The sequence below is a fragment of the Blennius ocellaris genome (genome assembly GCF_963422515.1).
Source record: "Blennius ocellaris genome assembly, chromosome: 15".
NCBI classification, from domain to species: Eukaryota; Metazoa; Chordata; class Actinopteri; order Blenniiformes; family Blenniidae; genus Blennius; species Blennius ocellaris.
The window spans coordinates 15,437,824-15,456,403 of NC_137664.1; the positions used below are offsets into that span (position 1 = coordinate 15,437,824).

The 18,580-nt window shown below is 39.6% G+C and overlaps 1 protein-coding gene across 1 annotated transcript in view; it reads right to left on the bottom strand.

Annotated features, from left to right (window-relative positions):
- Nucleotides 1–18,158, bottom strand: part of musk (muscle, skeletal, receptor tyrosine kinase) — a 37,048-nt gene extending 18,890 nt beyond the window's left edge. Inside the window, exons 1-8 of the mRNA XM_080510538.1 lie at nucleotides 18,031–18,158; nucleotides 9,877–10,003; nucleotides 8,612–8,763; nucleotides 8,342–8,469; nucleotides 8,100–8,241; nucleotides 7,834–7,958; nucleotides 4,092–4,251; nucleotides 3,645–3,651 (exon numbers count right to left, since the gene is read on the bottom strand). Coding sequence (XP_080366664.1) covers nucleotides 3,645–3,651; nucleotides 4,092–4,251; nucleotides 7,834–7,958; nucleotides 8,100–8,241; nucleotides 8,342–8,469; nucleotides 8,612–8,763; nucleotides 9,877–10,003; nucleotides 18,031–18,100 — 911 coding nt within the window. The 5' untranslated portion in view covers nucleotides 18,101–18,158. The remainder of the gene's footprint in view (nucleotides 1–3,644; nucleotides 3,652–4,091; nucleotides 4,252–7,833; nucleotides 7,959–8,099; nucleotides 8,242–8,341; nucleotides 8,470–8,611; nucleotides 8,764–9,876; nucleotides 10,004–18,030) is intronic.
- Nucleotides 18,159–18,580: the final 422 nt, after the last annotated feature.

An 18,580-nucleotide genomic window follows, 5' to 3' on the forward strand; every position in this document is an offset into this window, starting at 1 on the left:
CATTTTTGGGTTTTATTCATAAAGAAATACATGCAAGTGGTGAACATATCAAGTGAGCCAGTTTCCAGGCTGAAATGTGTTTGTCAAAAACAAAACTGCGTGACACCTGAGGCAGATTATTTTTTCCCCCCCCAGATTTTTGCTCTAGAAATACAGCATGGGTGTCAGATTCATTTTATTTGAATTAATTTTTATTTGATGATATTAATATTTTCAATTTAGCTTAAGATGAGCAAAAGCTTATCAATACTATTGTTGCAATGCAACTGGTACCGCCAGTTTCACCATCACTTCAGCAGCACGAAGGAGGAGAAGGAGGTCTGGCGTCCCCGAGTCGCTGCTTTGGAGCGTGAACAGCAGCAAAAGGAGACGGCGGTCCAGGAGAAGGACCGACTCCTAAGGGAGCAGCAGGAGGACTTCAAGGCCTTGAGAAAAAGTCTCAAGCATCAGCAGGATGAAGCTGAAACTTTTCGCACCATCTTCGACTTTGCCAAAGAGCATTTTTACTACATGTCAACTCCTTCAATTGTAAAAACCTCCAAGTTCAGATTAGTGTTCCTGGAAAAGAGGAGGCCAACGTCCTTGATGTACATATGGACCCAAAAGGCCTGCTTGGACCTGCGATGGCGACCGTGCAAGAGCATTGTGAGGAGAAGAAAAAAAGGGGGGGGGGACCTACAGCCGTGTCGACCCAGAAAGATGCCACCCCCTCCCCCCACTGCACCCAGACTGACTTTTGTACAAGTCGTGGCTTGACCAGCCGTCCACATCCCAAAACGTCAGCGTCAGCCGGCCAGCCGTGTTTCCGCCAAGCCTCTGGAGCTGAAGGGTGCAGGGGCTAAGAAACCTGCCCCCATCAGCGTGACGCCAGGAGACCAAGCTGTCCCTCCTGCCGCTCTGGGGGCCAAGAAGAAGCGCCATGCAACCAAGAGTGCTGTCACTGGGGAGGGAAGGTGGGCGCAGCTTCGTCCCTCCTCAGAGGGGCCAGAGGTCATGATTGGGCTGACCCTGATGGGCCAGAGTCTAGAGTATGAGGTCCCGATCAAGGCTGCTTGCAGCTTCAATTTCATGTTCTCTTTATAACGTCTCGTGTTGGACACAACTGCCGCAGAGTGACTCACAACACCTATCCTGTAATACATAGTGCATTTGCCAGATTCTAATTTTTACTCCCTTTTGTTTAGTTTTGTTCATTTCTTCTGTGTAATATTACCTGTTTTTCATCTATAATACAAAGCAATAAAAACCGCTAAGAGTACTTCCTGGCCTCAAGCATTTTCTCAGTTTCGGCTGATGGTTGGTGAATATGTGGGATTTGTGAAGTGATCTTTCACTTGAAATATCTCCTCTAACACCGTCCAGATGTTGACGGTGGAACAGGTTGTGGAAAGCTTATGTGGAATGACATCCTCTCCGTTTGACTTCCCTGCTGGCTCTGGAGCTGATTGAACAGCTCAGTCATACGTACTAAAGCTGCCCATCTCTGCTCCAGACTCTCTCTGTTCTCCTGCCTGACGTCCGGCTCTTATCTGCATTATCCATGCTCGGGTTAAGAAAAAAAAAAAAAACGACAGAAAAAACCAAGCCTCTCTCTCTGATGATCTCCCATCGTGGTTTTCCTAACTGACGATATTTCAGGTTTCATCTGGCTGCCTCTTCACATCGTAACACTTACAAAGTCCAGATGTCGCCTCTTGGGGAGGTTCGAGTCAAATAGTCAAACTTAAAGGCAAACCTGTAAATCCACCATTCCCACCTTGTCTTCATTTTCTCGTCTACTTCTCAGTGTGATAGTCCAGATGTGGTCACGAGTTGACGAGTTGTGCTGAAATCTACAGTACCAATTGGACAAACTAGGTAATACTAGATGTCTACATCAGAGGGCAGTGTTGAGTCATTGTAGCAATGAAACAATTATAATATTATTATATTTCATTTAGCCAATGCCTGGAAATCAATTGTATTTTCTCTTTAGTTTATCAGTCAGAATTTGCTACTTTTTTTCTTGTTTGCTTCAAGAAACATGCTTGAGCTAATAACAGCACCACTTTGTGGTAAACGAGTGGCATTACATGCCTGTTGCTATTCAACTGTTCCATCCAGATCTTACACACGTTTGTTCAGGCCTAAAGTTGCTTCCTGGGACTCAAGGGAAAGGTGTTCGATTTCTCTTTTTGGGTGCTTTTATTTATATTGATGATCCTACAGCCCTGTTTAAAACATGACGTTTATTTGCCCTCTAATATACAAGAAGTATAAAACGCAATCTAGTGTTGTCTATTCACACTCCTTAACAGTAGGTGGTGATCATTTCATTACATTCATGTGAGAGGAGGGTAATAATGTGGATGCAGGATAAAGGTATCAACAGTGAAGTGGAATGTTTGAGCCACTCCGCAGTTGAGCAATTGTTTTCCTTATTGGTGCCTGAAAACACAGTTTATTCTGCTCAAAAATGAAGGGATTAGATTTCAATTTAAATGCGGCTAATGAAGCACAAGGAGAATATTGTCGTCTTTACATCCCCATTGTCAATCATTTTGTTGTTTATGAATAAATCATGATCAACTTTCAGGTTCACTTTATTTCATCTATTCACTTTGAAAAGTTCAATATTTGTCTTGGTTTGGGTTATGGTTTGTCAATAAGGGTTGATGGGGAGTCCTTAAGTTAAAAAAATCGAGGGGTATGTCGGGTGTCCAGGCTTTTGTCGGACAGTGAACATGCCTCTTGTGCAAGACCATGATTGGGGTCCTGTCTGTTTTCTCTGTGCATGTGTGGGCTTTTTTTTTTTTCTTTCCACCCACAGTCCAAAAACATGCATTTGAGGTACACCAATGGCTCTAAGGAAATGTGTGCGTGATTGTCTGTGTTGGCCTTGTGATGCACAGCTGACCTGTTCAGTATCTAACCTGCCATCGGCTCCAGCTCTCCCTCCGACCCCGAGCTGGATGAAGCAGTGTAGAAGATAAACGGATGAATCGTCTCACCATGATGTTCAAAACATAGACTCCTTCCCAGTATACAGATAGAACTGTCCCTCCTAGGGACAATAAATCACATGTCCCATAATGTGTGTTGTCTCTGATGATTGACATCTAAACTGCTGTCTTTCGTCACTTTTGTATGTTTGAACAAAAAAGAAAAGTTAGATATTGTACCTTTGTACTTGACCTGAAACTTCCTATTTGTTTCTGTTTCATCGCATGAAGCAACGCCAGTTTTTCCCTAAATGCTCTTCATCTTTCATCTCCTTTTTCTCTTTCCCTTCCTTATACAGCTAACATCACCGACACCGTCCTTTGCTCACTTTGCAGTTACATAGTCCAGATGTAGAGAGAGCAGGGTGTTGTGGTTCAGAAAGGTTCAAATTCAACTCGCACCATATGTGTGATTGAGAGAGCGGCTCTCCTCTTGTCACAGTGACATTTATTGGCAAAGCCAGACTGTGTGTTGCACTGAGCAGCTGCTGCACGGTGGTTATGGTGCCCAAGTAAATATATTAGTGGTGGACAATGTTCTGTGATATTATAGTGATTTAAAGAGTGTGAAACAGGTTAAAACAAGGTGTCATACTTCCAGTACAGTCATTAAAATATAATATGCATTAAAATGCTGAATGAAGAATTTTTTTTTTTTCTTACCTCCATTCTATAGGGAAGTGACAGTGTCCAGAAGAGGCCGGTCGAGAGAATACAAGAAGAACAAGAGGAGACAAGAAGGGCAACAGATAATTAAAAGCGAGTAAAAATATGAAAGGAAGTTTAAGTATGAAAGGGAAAACTATCATATTGCTTCTCTCTGCAGTTCATAGCTAACTGTGAGGTGGAAGGAAGGCATGATGTGTGGTCGAGGAGCAGTGTGTCTGAGGTGACTGTGGTGAGGGTGGGAGGCGCCGCCAAATGGGGGCTGACATCTCACAGCTGAAACCACACTGGAGCAAGTCGTATAACTGACAGCTAGCATAACACGACACACTGGAAGCAGCCACCGAAACACAGACGAAAGCCGCTTTTGATTCCAACTGTTTGCTCGTTGACAATGTTCTGCATTAATCCTGGCATGTAATTAGAATCAAATCCCGCCAAGACCTGCGATGGTGACTTTCGCAGTGGCTTTGACCGTGTTGGCTCCGGCGTTGTGTCTGTTGGAGGCCAAGCAGGTATACAGTGCTGGCTTGGTCACCGTCACTTTAAGGATGGACAAAACCACCTCGCCCACCAGGGTTTCCTCCACTGACGCTCCTGAAATCTGAGGGAAGGAGTACAGAAGGAAAACAAGCAAAAAAGCTGTAACATGTAATACAAGATCATGATTAAGGCATGTTTCTTTATATTCAGGAGCTTTATTTATTTAATCTTTCAGTTTTCAATTCAGAATAAGTATTTATACTAAAACTAATAATAAAAGCTAACCAATCTCACATGGGTGCTTTTGACGTTAAGCATTATTATTATATTATCAAAGTCTGCTATAAATCAAAATTAAAATTGCTAGTTAACGATGCAGACTAGATTAGCAAAGTGGTACAGGAGATCCTTACTCTGCTTCTAGATTTTTGTATATTTCAGCAGATACCTGCAGCAAATGCCACAAATCTTTTTTTCCTCAAAATAATTTCATAAACCGTTCTACACAGTGATAATCCATCTTTGAGGATAGATTGAGATTTAAAAACCAATCAGAAAATGTATCTGGACACTTACACATAGATATATGACTGTGAATATTGTATGTAAATTGATTTTCACAAATAGATTTTCAAAAGCACTGGTTTATTGAATTGCATTGCATTGGTCTGAACAAAAACATTTGACAGTTTCAACTAAACTCCAAACCACAGCTTGGCAAAATGTATTGTCCACAGAACCAAATCTTGACAATGTATTGAGATACAGTCATGATAATTACTGACTTTTATTGATCACTTAAGTCTAAATCAGGGGTGTAGTCTAAATCAACTACACATTATAGTTCTGTGGCCACATACATTTAAACTTTAAAGTTTTCCTTTTTTTAAATTTAGTTCTTATTTATCTTGATTGATTATCTTTGTTGAGTGTACATGATGAAAATGTTGACATTTTCGCAAAACCAAACAACTAACAACCTAACCCAAACCCAAAAATTACTATAATCTCAACAGTCAGATCGGAGCCTCTTTCAGGCCGACTTTGGCCCATGGGCCTTGCGTTTGACATGCTACGTTTGGTCTCAGGGATCCAAAGTGTGCCTCATTTAGAACCATGTAGTTCCCAAATATTGCTTTCTAAATGTGTCTATAATGTTTCAACTGAGGAAGAGTAGATTATCTCAAATTTGTACACAGAATATATTTGCAGATGTGACTGTCAGTTGGTTCCCCGACTGATCTCCATCATGAGCTTATAGTCACTGACAATAATAAAGCCATCATGTACGATTGATGAAATTGGCTACATAGCTATACAAATAAAGTCTCTGGCATGGATTGAAGCATTAATCATTCAGGATATTCAAAACTTGTGTGCTATTAACACAATGTAAATGTGGCCTGATAACATTTCAGTGTTGTTTTTAGTCTCCATTCACACTTGCGTATATATAAATGATATATGTGTGGCTTTGCAGGGGTGACTGTGAGCCCGTCAAGGTGCTGATATGTGACTTCATCTATATTTGAAGGATGTGTGACGCTGCCTGTTTTAGGACATACAGCTCCACCATAACTAATGACCTCAACAAGCTGCCAGAAAATCGGCTTGCACAGTCATTTTAATAACTTTTACAAGCATCGTGGGCCTGTAATCACATTGTAGCTCGCACCCAAGACGATTAAATACTCAGACGCCATGTGGTGTAGTATGTCGACCGCTGAAGCATGTGTAAGAGTGGGCCTTCTCGGAGAAGTAAAATTGTCATTAAACATGTTGCCTTTCCTTAAGTACCTAGTATTCAAGGTATTAACTATCGAGAACCCTTAAAACTTAATAATGTGAGCTTTACAAGGTGTTTTTGGACCCAAACATCTCTCTAACACTCTCACCAGGACAGCTTAAGCTGATAACAATGACAACAATCAGTTAACTGCAGTGTAATCTCTTCAATCCTCTGTCACCATAATGAGAATTCCTTTACTGTTTATACCACTGATCCCACTGACAATCTTTTGTTTGTGTGTGTGTCTGACAGACATAGACAGGGATAAGCAGGTCATTTCTCATAAATGCAACACGTTGTACTGGAATTATGTTCCTAATCAGTGTCCACATCTCTATTTTTGACTTTTGCTGATGCTCATTTGGGTTCACATTGTTGGCAGCGTGATGCCACATGGAGAGCATGGCCACGTACTTTGACAAGAGGGCAACGTCACCATGTCAAATTCACCTAATAAGAATGCATGTTGCAGCATCAGCGGTGTGTAGCAGCATTGGCAATGTGTGTGATTGACACCAAACAAGGAGTGTGCTGAGGGTGTACCAACAAGTCCTGCAAAGTAATGGATCTGTTATCAAGGGCGCTCCACTTGCAAACACATTGAGCTAATATTAAGCCTATTAAAGCATGTGTTTGTCAGTAAACTGGACTCAAGGACAGATTGTGTGTTTACTGTGAACTTATGTCATCTGATATATAATTGAAGAATAGTTAGTCAATTACATTTTCTGACATAGCATACAAGTCTCTTTCTGATTGTGGAAAGACATAATATCCTGATAAAACTTTGGGGTTCTGGGAGTTTTCTATTTCTTGTCAAACTACTTTAACTTTTTTTTTTTTAAACCCCTACTAGCAAACTTTCCTGATGACGCTACACACCTAAAGTCTGATCTATAAAAAGGTTGCACATATACAAATGGGTCTAATAGTGCAATAGCTATGCAAAATAACCCACACTATCGGATATAAGCTCCAGATGTACTGGGAGTAGTTTATGCTAATTGTATATATAATGTGATTTACGTGTCTGAAAATGCTTGCATTGTTTACGATTGTATGTGTCATTGTACTGAGAGGAATTTGAACAGCTGATTCGTTACGACCTCTGTTCACTATATTCTGAGATGCTTTCTGTTTTGTTAAAATTTGACTGAACCAGTTCTCTCATATTACCTTTCATGTGGCATTTCTTTTTTTTTTTCTGCCAAATTCAGGCAAACACACTCTGATATGTCTGATAACATTGTCACTTCTCAGTTAAACATCTGCACAACACACGCAATCTGAAAGTGCATTCTATTTGCGCGAGCATGCAATGTAGAGTGCTTTACAAAGGATCTTAGTAAATCAGGCCCATAGAGCACAACGATATGAAAACAGCCTATTTTTCTAAACTGCTATTTACCTACGCAAGGAAATTAACAGAATAAACCAAATGTTGTAAATATATAACTATAGTAAAGTCATGTGTAATTTCACATTTTTACTTTTGTGCAGTTCATGGAGGATCTGATGTTTTGGACCAAATTAATTATTTCAATGAAGCCAATAGTTTCTAAAGGATACATTTCCCCCCTCAGTCATTAATTCTGCCACGCAGGATTCCATGTTGGCTTTCCAAACTTTCTCTATCATAGTCCCTGCTTTCAGACTAGTTCTCTCTGCAGCTGACAATGTGTCACAATTTGAGCTACGTGCTTAAATGTATTTTGTGCTGGCAGTGGTGAGTCACATTAGCGCCAAAGAATTCTTGAGATAAGAATATACACAATGAGATCACAAGTATTAGGAGGAGGGAACTGGGACCAGGTACATGCAATAATTCACTATATATGTGAGATACAATCAATTTAATGAGAAACTCTCATCATTGGCAAAACGTGCATATACACACTTGAAGAGAGCACTCACAGTATTCCCGTTTTCCAGCCAAGTGATGGTCGGGATTGGATTTCCTGTGGCGTTACACTCCAGGGAAACCTGGCTGCCATACGCTACTCTCTTCTCTTTTGGAACCCGCAGGATTCGTGCTGGAGCTGTGCTCGCATACAAAACAGACGCACACATACACACACACACAATGGGCACAGAGTACTGACCACATGTGCTTACCGTAAAACCAACATCTCTCACTTTCAAATAACTTTTGAAAAAGGAAAGTGCATGAAATGACATACCCTGTACCTCTATGGTGACAGGTTTTGAAAAGGCCAAACCAAAGCTATTCCTGGCCACACAGCGATAGTGTCCTGCGTCCTCCTTTTGGATGTTGTGGATTTTTAATGCGCCATAGTCCAGAATGGTAACACGGTCAGTGATCTGAAAGAGATGCAACTTCTTTTTAGAGATGGAATTCCTCTCTTGTGGTGAAAATGTCCTCTTTGTCCTAGTTTTGTTATTGTTTGTAAGAAAAGCGTACCTTAATGAGCTCGTCATCTTTGAGCCATGTGACTTCAGGTTTGGGGTTTCCCAGAGTAACACATGGCAACACTGCTTTGGATTCGATCAGAAGGGTCACGTTGGTCGGATGCCGTTTGATCTGTGGCTCTGATGGACAGAAAGACGATGATTGAGTCATGACCGGGTGTCTTATGGGAAAGTATTGCTGAGATAGTTTTCATTCATTTAGATTAAAGATCCGAGCTAATTTCGACTCCAGCCACCCATTTATATAAGAATGCACACATACTCATCTTGAGCTGAAGAGCTCCGCAGCTCTTCGCAGGCTCTCCGATGCCGTTATTGGCAACGCAGCAGTATTCTCCATTATCAGACTCTCGAACATGAGGGATGATGAGCATCTGACCATGTTCTCTTGTAAGATACCGGGAGTCATAGTACCTGGTGGGAATATGAAGATACAAGGCAAAAAATATGCCATATGATGAGTATTAATGGCCCACAATAATCTGTTTGTAAATAAATATGTTGATGGCCTTAACTTGCAATGCAAAAAAGATAACTTGATTATTTTAACCTTACAACACTTTTGTGAGTGAAATAGCAGGCTATTGATAGCTTGTTATTTCATCTGTATAGAGGTCATACAGTTGCTGTACAATTATATAACACTTGTCCTGCAAGACCAGCTACTTAATGTTTTCATGTAAGTTTATACTTCTGGGCTAATGAATTAATACTTTTTAATGTTTACCTTTCCCAATCAAAGTAAGGGCGCCAGATGATTGTGGAAAAATGTTAAATACAAGTGTAAGAAATATTAAATTACATGCCTTTATTGTTAAGAGAAAATGGTTTAACTTATTTTCTGCTTTGTGATTATGCAAGATTGTATTCTACTAACTGAGTTTGAATGCTTTTAATCATGCGGTGGCTGCTGTGCTGCTGTTATCGTTATTGTCCATCTACTCATACATGTGCAGAAGAACTAGTTACCATGGGTGTGATGTGCCTGTACAGTAGCAGCATTTCAGAAAAGTTCTGTTTTCCCTCGTTAATAGAGAGTGTTTTCAATAAATTCTATCTTGGAAACCGTTTTCAAAATGTTTTCAGTGGGTCCGAGCACCATTGTTGTGTCAACAGACTAGGGAAGTCGTCATCGTCACAACTGATAGCACTGATCAAAGAATTCAATATATTCACTTAACTTTCAACTTTTGGCCCACGTAGGCTGAAGAATGCATTATGAATATGTTAGCAATATTGTGAGGATCATTAATTAATTTGTTGATCTGACTCTTCAGATCTGTGAATTATTTTAGTTTAAATTTCATGTAAAGTATCTATATTTTATCATTTGTAGCCTTTAGGTAGCCAAATTCTTTAGTCTTCTCAAATACCAATGCTTACACAACTGCCCATCATCTGTTCGTGGCATTCATCAACAATTCAGCCAAATGAGACAATGAGACATGGATTTTGTTTCTAATAAAAGAAAGGGTCTGCTAAGCCGTCTTTTGGTATGAGTTAACAAGATTTGTAATACAAACTTACATAATTTGGTGGTTATTCTTGGTCCAGGTGATATCAGCAGGAGGTCGTGACTCCACCTCGCAGATGAAGGTGGTGTTGTGATCCAGTAGGACGTCCACTGTCTCTAACAGGGTGATGATACGAGGTGCTGGGCAACAAAAGACAAGAGAGAGAAGAACATTTAATGACATTTTGGTTTTGGAATCCTTACTTTTTCTTCAGGCTTCGGCACTTGATTAGACTTTGGACTGAGTCACTGTTGTCCAGATGTGCTTACGGAACAAAGCATGAGCTAAGTTTTACAAGCAAGCAAAACGAAACATGCTTCTTTATAACATGACACAATACCACTGAGAGAATTGTAAACAGCTGCGTTTTTGTACAATTATTTGACACTCTTGGTATTATTGTTTGAGACTGAGTCATCTGTTTCTGCAAGGCTGGCTCTGCTCTGGACTCCCGACGAACAGGACCAGATGAGAAGATGGATTCAGAGTTTGAATATGAGGAACATCGAGGTGATAAGACACATTGTGAGAATTATGACCATATAGGCATAAAATAAGTTGATTCGATCAGATTGAGATGGTACAAGCATTCAACCTTCGGGTTCAACAATTTGATGGTAGTTTGTTCATCTTAAAACATGTAAAAACAAATCTATCTTGTAAAATGTGGAAGACTTTGCAGCCTTAAGACACTCATGTTCCAATCCGCACCTATGGGAAATTTAGAGTTGCGGCTTACAATATACTGTACATGTAGAGGGAATCCCAAAATATTTAAGAGCATGAAAACTTCACAAAGACAATGCTCAGCATCACACTGCCACGTGGACTTGATATAAAAGTTGTGGCACAAAAACATTTGAATAGAAAATAGTGGATCTCTCTCAGTATGCGTATACATATAATTTCAAACTTATCAATGGCTCAACGCAAAACCAAATGTTCAAATGTGAGGACATGTTGGTGTTCAATCTCACATCTTTTTGAGTTGTCAGTTAAAATACTTAACACATTCTGAGCATGATGCTGTTTTGCTTGTAAAGTTTTGAAAGAGGAAAGGAGGATGATATAAGGAAAAAGAGGTAAAAGCTAAACTGCAGGCAGGGTTTCGGGAACATCTAGTTTCACCTTTGTCATTTATTCAAACTGAAGTTGAAACAAGAAGTCCGTCTCAATTTAAAGTTCACGGACAGCCTTTCTTTTCCATACTGCACACATTGTTCTCCATTGTCTCCTATAAACAGATGGCCTCTGTTAGAAACCAAGTGGATAAATTACCAGCTCTGTGCACACTGAGGGTGGAAATGATTAGAAGCACCACGTCCTTTGAAAGCATAAAACAAACCGGAGTAAAGATTTGACCAATATTGACTTCACCTTTACAGTTAATTATTGGAGCTGTTGGAATAACTAAGAGGAGGGATTATCAAGATGCTCAGTATTAAAGTATGCTGAGGAGTACAATATGGAAGAAGGTAAAAACAGGGTTGAAATGGACCATTGATGGATGAAGATAGGGGTAGCATGGGAGTGAGGCTGCAACTGTTTACATATGGATTCACATCAAAGAGGTAAGGGTTTCTTTAAACTTTGTGTGAACTTAGTAGACGAGAAGGAAAAACAGAAAACAAAGTAGGGAGTAAAGTGAGACAACAGAGGAACAGAGAGGGAAGAGAGGGGAAGGATAAAGACTGTCCGTGTTTTGTCTCTTGTGAAAAAAGATGTCACAACAAAAATTAATGGCTTAAAGAAACAGCCTTGTGAGCTTTGGTGACTGCTGCTGTTTGACTTTTGAATGGCTGAGCTGCACATTACTAATGGAAACCCAAGTGCATTTTTAACCTAGGCTTTAAACCTGGAAATATAACTTTAACCAAGGTCACAGTTAGGACAATGCGAACTGAAAATATCTCCTCGGAAACTGTGCTGTGTGCTGTCTTATTTTAGTCCCACTATTGTAAGGTTTCCTGTGTTGTTATGTCCATGCACCATTGATCAGTGGCCAAACATCATCAAAATGAACAAATGAGGGGACAAATAATTATGTATTGTATCCAAACACTTATTTTTCCCACTGAGTCAAGTATCAGTGTGATTGTGATGCATTGAAATGATGAAATAGCCTTTAACCCTAAACCATCTGTGCAACAGCTGCACATAAAACCTGACCAAAATCTTTTAAATTACTAACATCTAACTAGTACAAGGAGAGCTTTGTGAGTGAGATTTTGTATTGCTTGTTACCAACAATAGTTTATAATGTGAAAAACACTTAGAACATTCAATAAAATATAATTGCTTGGTGTGAGTCGAAACGTGTGCAGCTTGATGGCTCAATACACATACGATGTGTGTTTGAGTGTGTTAGTGGGGGGTACACACACACACACACACACACAGAGAGAGAGAGAGAGAGAGAGAGAGAGAGAGAGAGAGAGAGAGAGAGAGAGAGAGAGAGAGAGAGAGAGAGAGAGAGAGAGAGAGAAACTCCATACAGAAAGGCACCAGGCTGCATTTCAACCCACAATCTTCTCAGTATGAGGCAAGAGCACTCACCACAGCTCCACTGTGCAGTGATGCTGCTGAACTATTACTGGTTTATAAATACTTTTTACTGTAACTATTACTGTTATTATAACACTCATCAGAAACACGATAGAGCTATTGCTATTTGAACTTACTGAGTATGCAGAGGACAGTCAGCACACTCAAAATGAAATGAAGAATTGTATACGTATCGTCTTAATTTCTTTTTATGTTGTTACGGTGTTTTACCCAATAAGCTAACCTGTTTGGACAGTGTGTTTTCTTTCTTCAGTCATTTTCTACTGCGAATATATGCCTGAACAGATGGGTTACATGTGAAGACTGAAGACACTGCATGACTCATCGTTTAAAGCAAAGTTTTTGTTTCTAGGGGGGAAAAAAAGATTTAGTTTGAACACAGATATGATTTAACACTGTGAAGGAGGTCACATCATGCTTCTTTTACAGCATCCCACAAACATACTTCATCCAAATCAAACACAGTTTCATTATCTCTCCCAACTCTGCCTCAACGTGTTCTGTAATTACTAACCAGCTGGTGCTGCAGTGTGTGTGTGTGTGTGTGTGAATATAAATATTGGATGAAGCACATCAACAGCAGGTCTATAAATGTCTGTTTCGAGAAAGTCCTCAGATAATATCACCAGTAAATGAACACTTGTGGCCAAGTGAAGGATATTTCTTTTACATATCACATCACAGTGTACTTAGCTGTTAGCTCTGCCAGATTTTTCTCATTTGAGACCATATTTAGTGTTTATTAGCATCTATAATGAAAATTTAAAATAAGACTAAGTTATCATCATAATTAAATAATAACAGAGTCCCTGAATCAGTGCGCTAAAGAGCGTCTTTTTCCTTTTTCTTCATGTAATGATGAATAATGGGACTTTTCTAATGTAAACCAAAAATGCCTGACTCAGTTTCTGGAGGCCAGTTGCAGTGTTAACGATAACAAAATGCAGGATTATTTAAAGACTAAAATGCTGATTTTAAATATTAGAAGTGTCTATCCTATAGCATTTAGGTAACAAATAGAACAGTTGTAGTAGAATAATAGTGATGCCACCTAAATTCCAGGCCCATTTACAGAAATGTTCCAAAGCACAAACCTGAAATGACCCTGGAGAGGAGTATGGAGATGAATGATTTTGATGTTACTGCTTCCAATATGGAAAGACTGAAAGAAGAGCTGGTGTCCTGCAAGCTCCAAATGTTATTTCATGATGGGTTACCGCAAATAACCAACAGGAATAACAGATTAAATCAAGAAAATATGGCAAGAACCTAAAAACTACAACAAAAAAGAGTATAATAACATTTCGGCTAATAAAGCTGGTGGGGTTCCAGCTGAGGAAATGCCTCCCAGCACAATAACAGACATTATCTGCTCCAAGCCGAGCTTATTTGCACCCTTCTTTTCACTGAAATCCCATTTTGTGACGTAAATTGATATGTTGCGATGTGTTTATCCTCTCAGTACCTTATGCGGTCTGGGAGAAATGCTCAACTTCCAATATTCATATAAGCAAATGTATTGAATACATAGTGTGTGGTATTTCAGCTTCCACATGTTTGAGTGAAATATGTTTGGACACATTTTCTTTATGGAAAAACTGTAAGTCAGGTGGGTACAAACATAAGGCCTGTGGGCCTAAACTGGCCACAAGAGGCTCCAATCCGGCAGAAGAATGTGGTCTCTGACCTAAAATGAGTTTGACTGCTGCGCTGAGTGAATCAGGCCCTCCAAAACATCACAAACATATTTCATATTGATAGTTACCATAGTTGTTTTGACCAATGCCAGCTTGGAGGAGTTCATTGAGGGTAAGCACCTAGTTAATACAAGTTAGAATCCAGTTAAGCATAATGAACAGGAACAAGGTGGCCACCTTTACCCCAGGTGGGTTATTGGGTTTACAAAAAGACTTATATGATTTAACCGACTTGAAAAGGGCTTAAACCTTTTCATCCAACAACCACTTCATAATCCTTCAAACGCAAGATTTTTTCTTTCATATTTAGCATTGTTACATCACTCAACCTGCATTATCAGCTTTCATCTTTGTATTTCAAAAGGTTCATCTGCATGATTCTCTTTAATATTTCTGTTTCGGGTCCCTGTGGACGTTTTCATTCGCATTCCCACCCTGGAACCTATAACCTTTGATTCAATGTTTATCCCCCAGCTTTTGTTCCGTACAGAGAATCAAACTGCAAACAGCATTCTCTCTCCGCCTGACAAACAGACTCAAGCCTGCCGCGATGCTATCACGCAGAGCAGACACAAGGTTTCTTGGCTTTAGACTTTCATTATGGTCAGAATGAGAACAGATACAGAAATGGTATTGTTCTGATGTCAGAGTAAGCAGCTGTCTGCAAGAGGCTGCTCTGTTGTTGATCATGGATCACTTCACAAAGACATGCCAACGTTTAATAAACAACCTTTTCACTCATCATGCTGTCTTCAAATACATAATTGATCCTTCATCTCATGTTTAACTAATTGATAAGTTGCATTGGGCTATCTCATCTATTTTGACATTAATGGTCAATATACATTTTATTTGTTTGTATGCATCCGGTTCGACTCAAACACGACCTAGCTTATTAAAGTTTGTGCTCCCGGGAAGAAGGCATGAAACTCTTGGAAACTATTAGTGGCATCTGTCTCAGCTTTGCAAACTTGACCCACGCCTCGAAACCACCACAAAGAGCTGGAACAATAAAAAAAAATATACGATATGCATATATATAACTACACGCTTTTGCAACACTTAGCCCAGAGTTGCTCAATTTTCAATGACAATCGGAGCTTATTAAACTGTGGTTGAGTCACTCCACTCAAAGAGGATTAAACTTCAGGAGGAAAGTCACTTCTTGCCAGTGGAGTCGCTGGAGGCTGTTAAATTCACTCACAAAACCAGTGACCACCAATCTATGTTGTGAATTGTTTTTTTTTTCCTCCATTAAATGTCATAGTAAAGGTTACAGCTACTTAAACTTCACTCTTACAGTAAAGTTTTCCATTAACTGGCAGCACATGAGAAATAGGTTACTTTAAAACTGTTTTACTGGCTGCTCTATTAAGTTGTTGTGAAATATCTTTTTTTATAATTATGTTCATTCACGTTTTTTTTTTTAACAAAATCAAAGAAAAACTAAAATCAATAAAACCCACATTCAACCTACTCAAGCATAATCATACTGTACACACTGCATGGGGAAAATACAAAAACACAATGTAAATAAACTATAATTAATTATAATGTGATATATCAAGTCAGCAATCTGGCCTGATCGACACTGTTCAGAATTACTGTATCATGTTGTTTCTTAACAGTGAAAAAGCTACAGTGACCATGTATGAAGTTTAATTGCTTTTTGCAGAGCCAATTTTTGATTGAACAGACATTGCTATGAGAGTGATATTCAGAATTATCCATTCATCCATTGTTTATCCAAACTGGCGAAAGGAGAGTATATGAATCAACTGAGAGCAGAAAGCCCAGTCCCTTCTGTATAATTAAAATAATGCGAATTTGATTTTGATTTAAAACTGTTCAAATGACAAAGTTTGTGTGTTATAATGATCATGGTGTGATTTGCCTAGGCCTCCATCCTTTGCTTATTGAGAATTCAAACGTTCCTTATCATGGCCGCCTCTTATGCACTCTGGGGTTAAAGAAAAATAGAAAGGAAAGGGTATAGGAGGGACAATTGGGAATGTACCCATGGATTGGAGGATGATGGCTGATTGCCTCAGCTCCGCCCACCAGCTGATGCTATTTTACAGCTCCAGCAGACGTCTCATTATGGCTGGATAATGGTTTGCTATGAACTGGTTTGCATGATCTTTTGAACTCGGCTCCACTCTGATTTTTGAGTGTTTCGATTTTGGTTAAACTTCAACTTGACTCAGTATCAAGCAGTTTGGTGAAGGTACCAGCTGTTTGCTTTGAGTTAATTAAGAGTTTTTGTTTGTTTCAGTGTTTCGTTAATTTGTGTTGGTTGAAATTTTAGCTAATGCCGCCCCACACACATGGTTTTGTGTTACTCTGTTGTATGTTATACCCCTTAAAATCAAGTGGGATTCACGATCCCGCCATGGATCTTTGGAAAAAAAGAAAAACATGCATGTACAGGCATGCATGAAGTATACATGTTGTAACATTAATACTCCACACAGAAAAGCCCAGCCTGGACTTTAACCCTCTGTCTTCTTGAGAAGCGCACGAACCATCACACTACCCTACAGCCTCATTACAATATGTTTTTTATTAAATGTGCATTGTTCAGGGCTCAAAATAGGCTTTTTAATCAAATTAATATATATATTTTTTAATTCCACTGGTTCATTTTAGTTATGATTTCTTATGACAAATTACAGTAAATAAGATACTCTTTGGTAACATCTACAAACACCCTTTTGAGAAATGTTTCCTCGTGTGGCTTCTTCACTTGTCTCCTAATACTGTAATTTTACCAACAAAGGTATGAATGTCACTTATGCTCTCAGTTGTCTACATCTTGTCCCGAAGAAGACAATGAAAACAAACATATGATTTGGCACAATCAAAATAATCGTTTGTACATGTTTTACTGTGGATATAGAAATGTACACGGGTTCTCATCAAACCACCTTTCCATTGACCAAGCTCTAGAAGACATTCCATATATTTCTGATCCTGAACATATTATTTTTTTCATATTTCAAAACAATGCATAAAAACAAAAAATTATTGTACCTGCCTTCTGATTACTTGCACATCATGCAAAGGAAAAGGCTTCCTGGTGTGTCCAGCCCTGTTTGTCCAACATCCTGCAACTAACCTTGCTACAACACCCACACACCACAACAAGCTCCAGCATCTGGACCACCTGCTTCTGCAGGCCCATCTGCCGCATGCATAGCTGCATGTGTGTGCTTATTTAATATATATGTCTGTAGTTCGCTATGCAGGCCCATGCATCTGTCTGTAAAAGTGGTGCCAGAATCTGATATGATCCCCATCTCACGTGTCCTGATACCGAAGCCACAGATGAACCCGTCGGGTTCAAAAGCACATCCCGATCATGTTTGCTGCCCAGTAGCTCTGCCGCGGAGAGGTCCAAATTATCATGAGACGTGGCATATTAGAGGAATACAGCTGAGGGAATAAGATGCTTCCCAACCACCTTTCGCACCTTTGCTGCCGAAAGGATATACTGTCAGTCTCGGAAGGATATAGATTTAGTCAGATTTACACTGCATTGACCTATAAACACCTTCTCTTTTTCCCAGCAGGATGCGCTATTGAAAACAGGTGATTGTGGTATGTGGGAAATAGTTAAGCCGTGTGCTCTTTAGATACATACAATGTTAAATACACACTAAAATAGAAGGATGTTCTTCTGATATTTCTCTGATCTTTGCCCTACTAGTCACCAATGTATCATATTATAAGATAAGGATGATTCCTCTCTTGTTTATTACATTCAAAATTAGAGAGCTTGTTAAATTCAATAGTGGGAAAATACTGTTAAAAAAAAAAGCTGATACTGTTTTTCCAAGTATGACTCCTGTGTGCTGCAGAAGAAGCTCTGACACGATCTCTTGTGTAAGAGAGTCAATACTCACCTCTCTGAATGCCATAACTTGAGGTGGCCAAAACCAGCAGAAAGCCCAAAATATGTCCCATGATCTTCATCCTGAATCTGAACAAATCTCTTGTACTGGTTGCAGAGCAAGTTGATGGTTAGATTCCCATGGCAGGTTGAGGCGATGTTGTCGGTTGACTTGTTTCTTCACTGTGTGAGTCGGCGTGTGTCACAGTCAACGACAGCCATGAGCTCTCAGTGTGTGTGTGTGTGTGTGTGTGTGTGTGTGTGTGTGTGTGTGTGTGTGTGTGTGTGTGTGTGTGTGTGTGTGTGTGTGTGTGTGTGTGTGTGTGTGTGTGTGTGTGTGTTTTCCCTCTGTGACAGACAGTGGCAGCTGCTTGCTGTCCTCATGTACAGTCTCTCGGATTTTCTAGCTCTGCTCTAAAGCTCTGGCGGCTCCAGGGTTCGACCAAAACCAGAGACAACACAGATAATCAAGGGCTGCATTCAATATACACCCCTTCCACATTCGTTTTTATGCTATTTTACTAAAGATAGATAAGCTGAAATAGCCCAAACTTCTTCTTTTC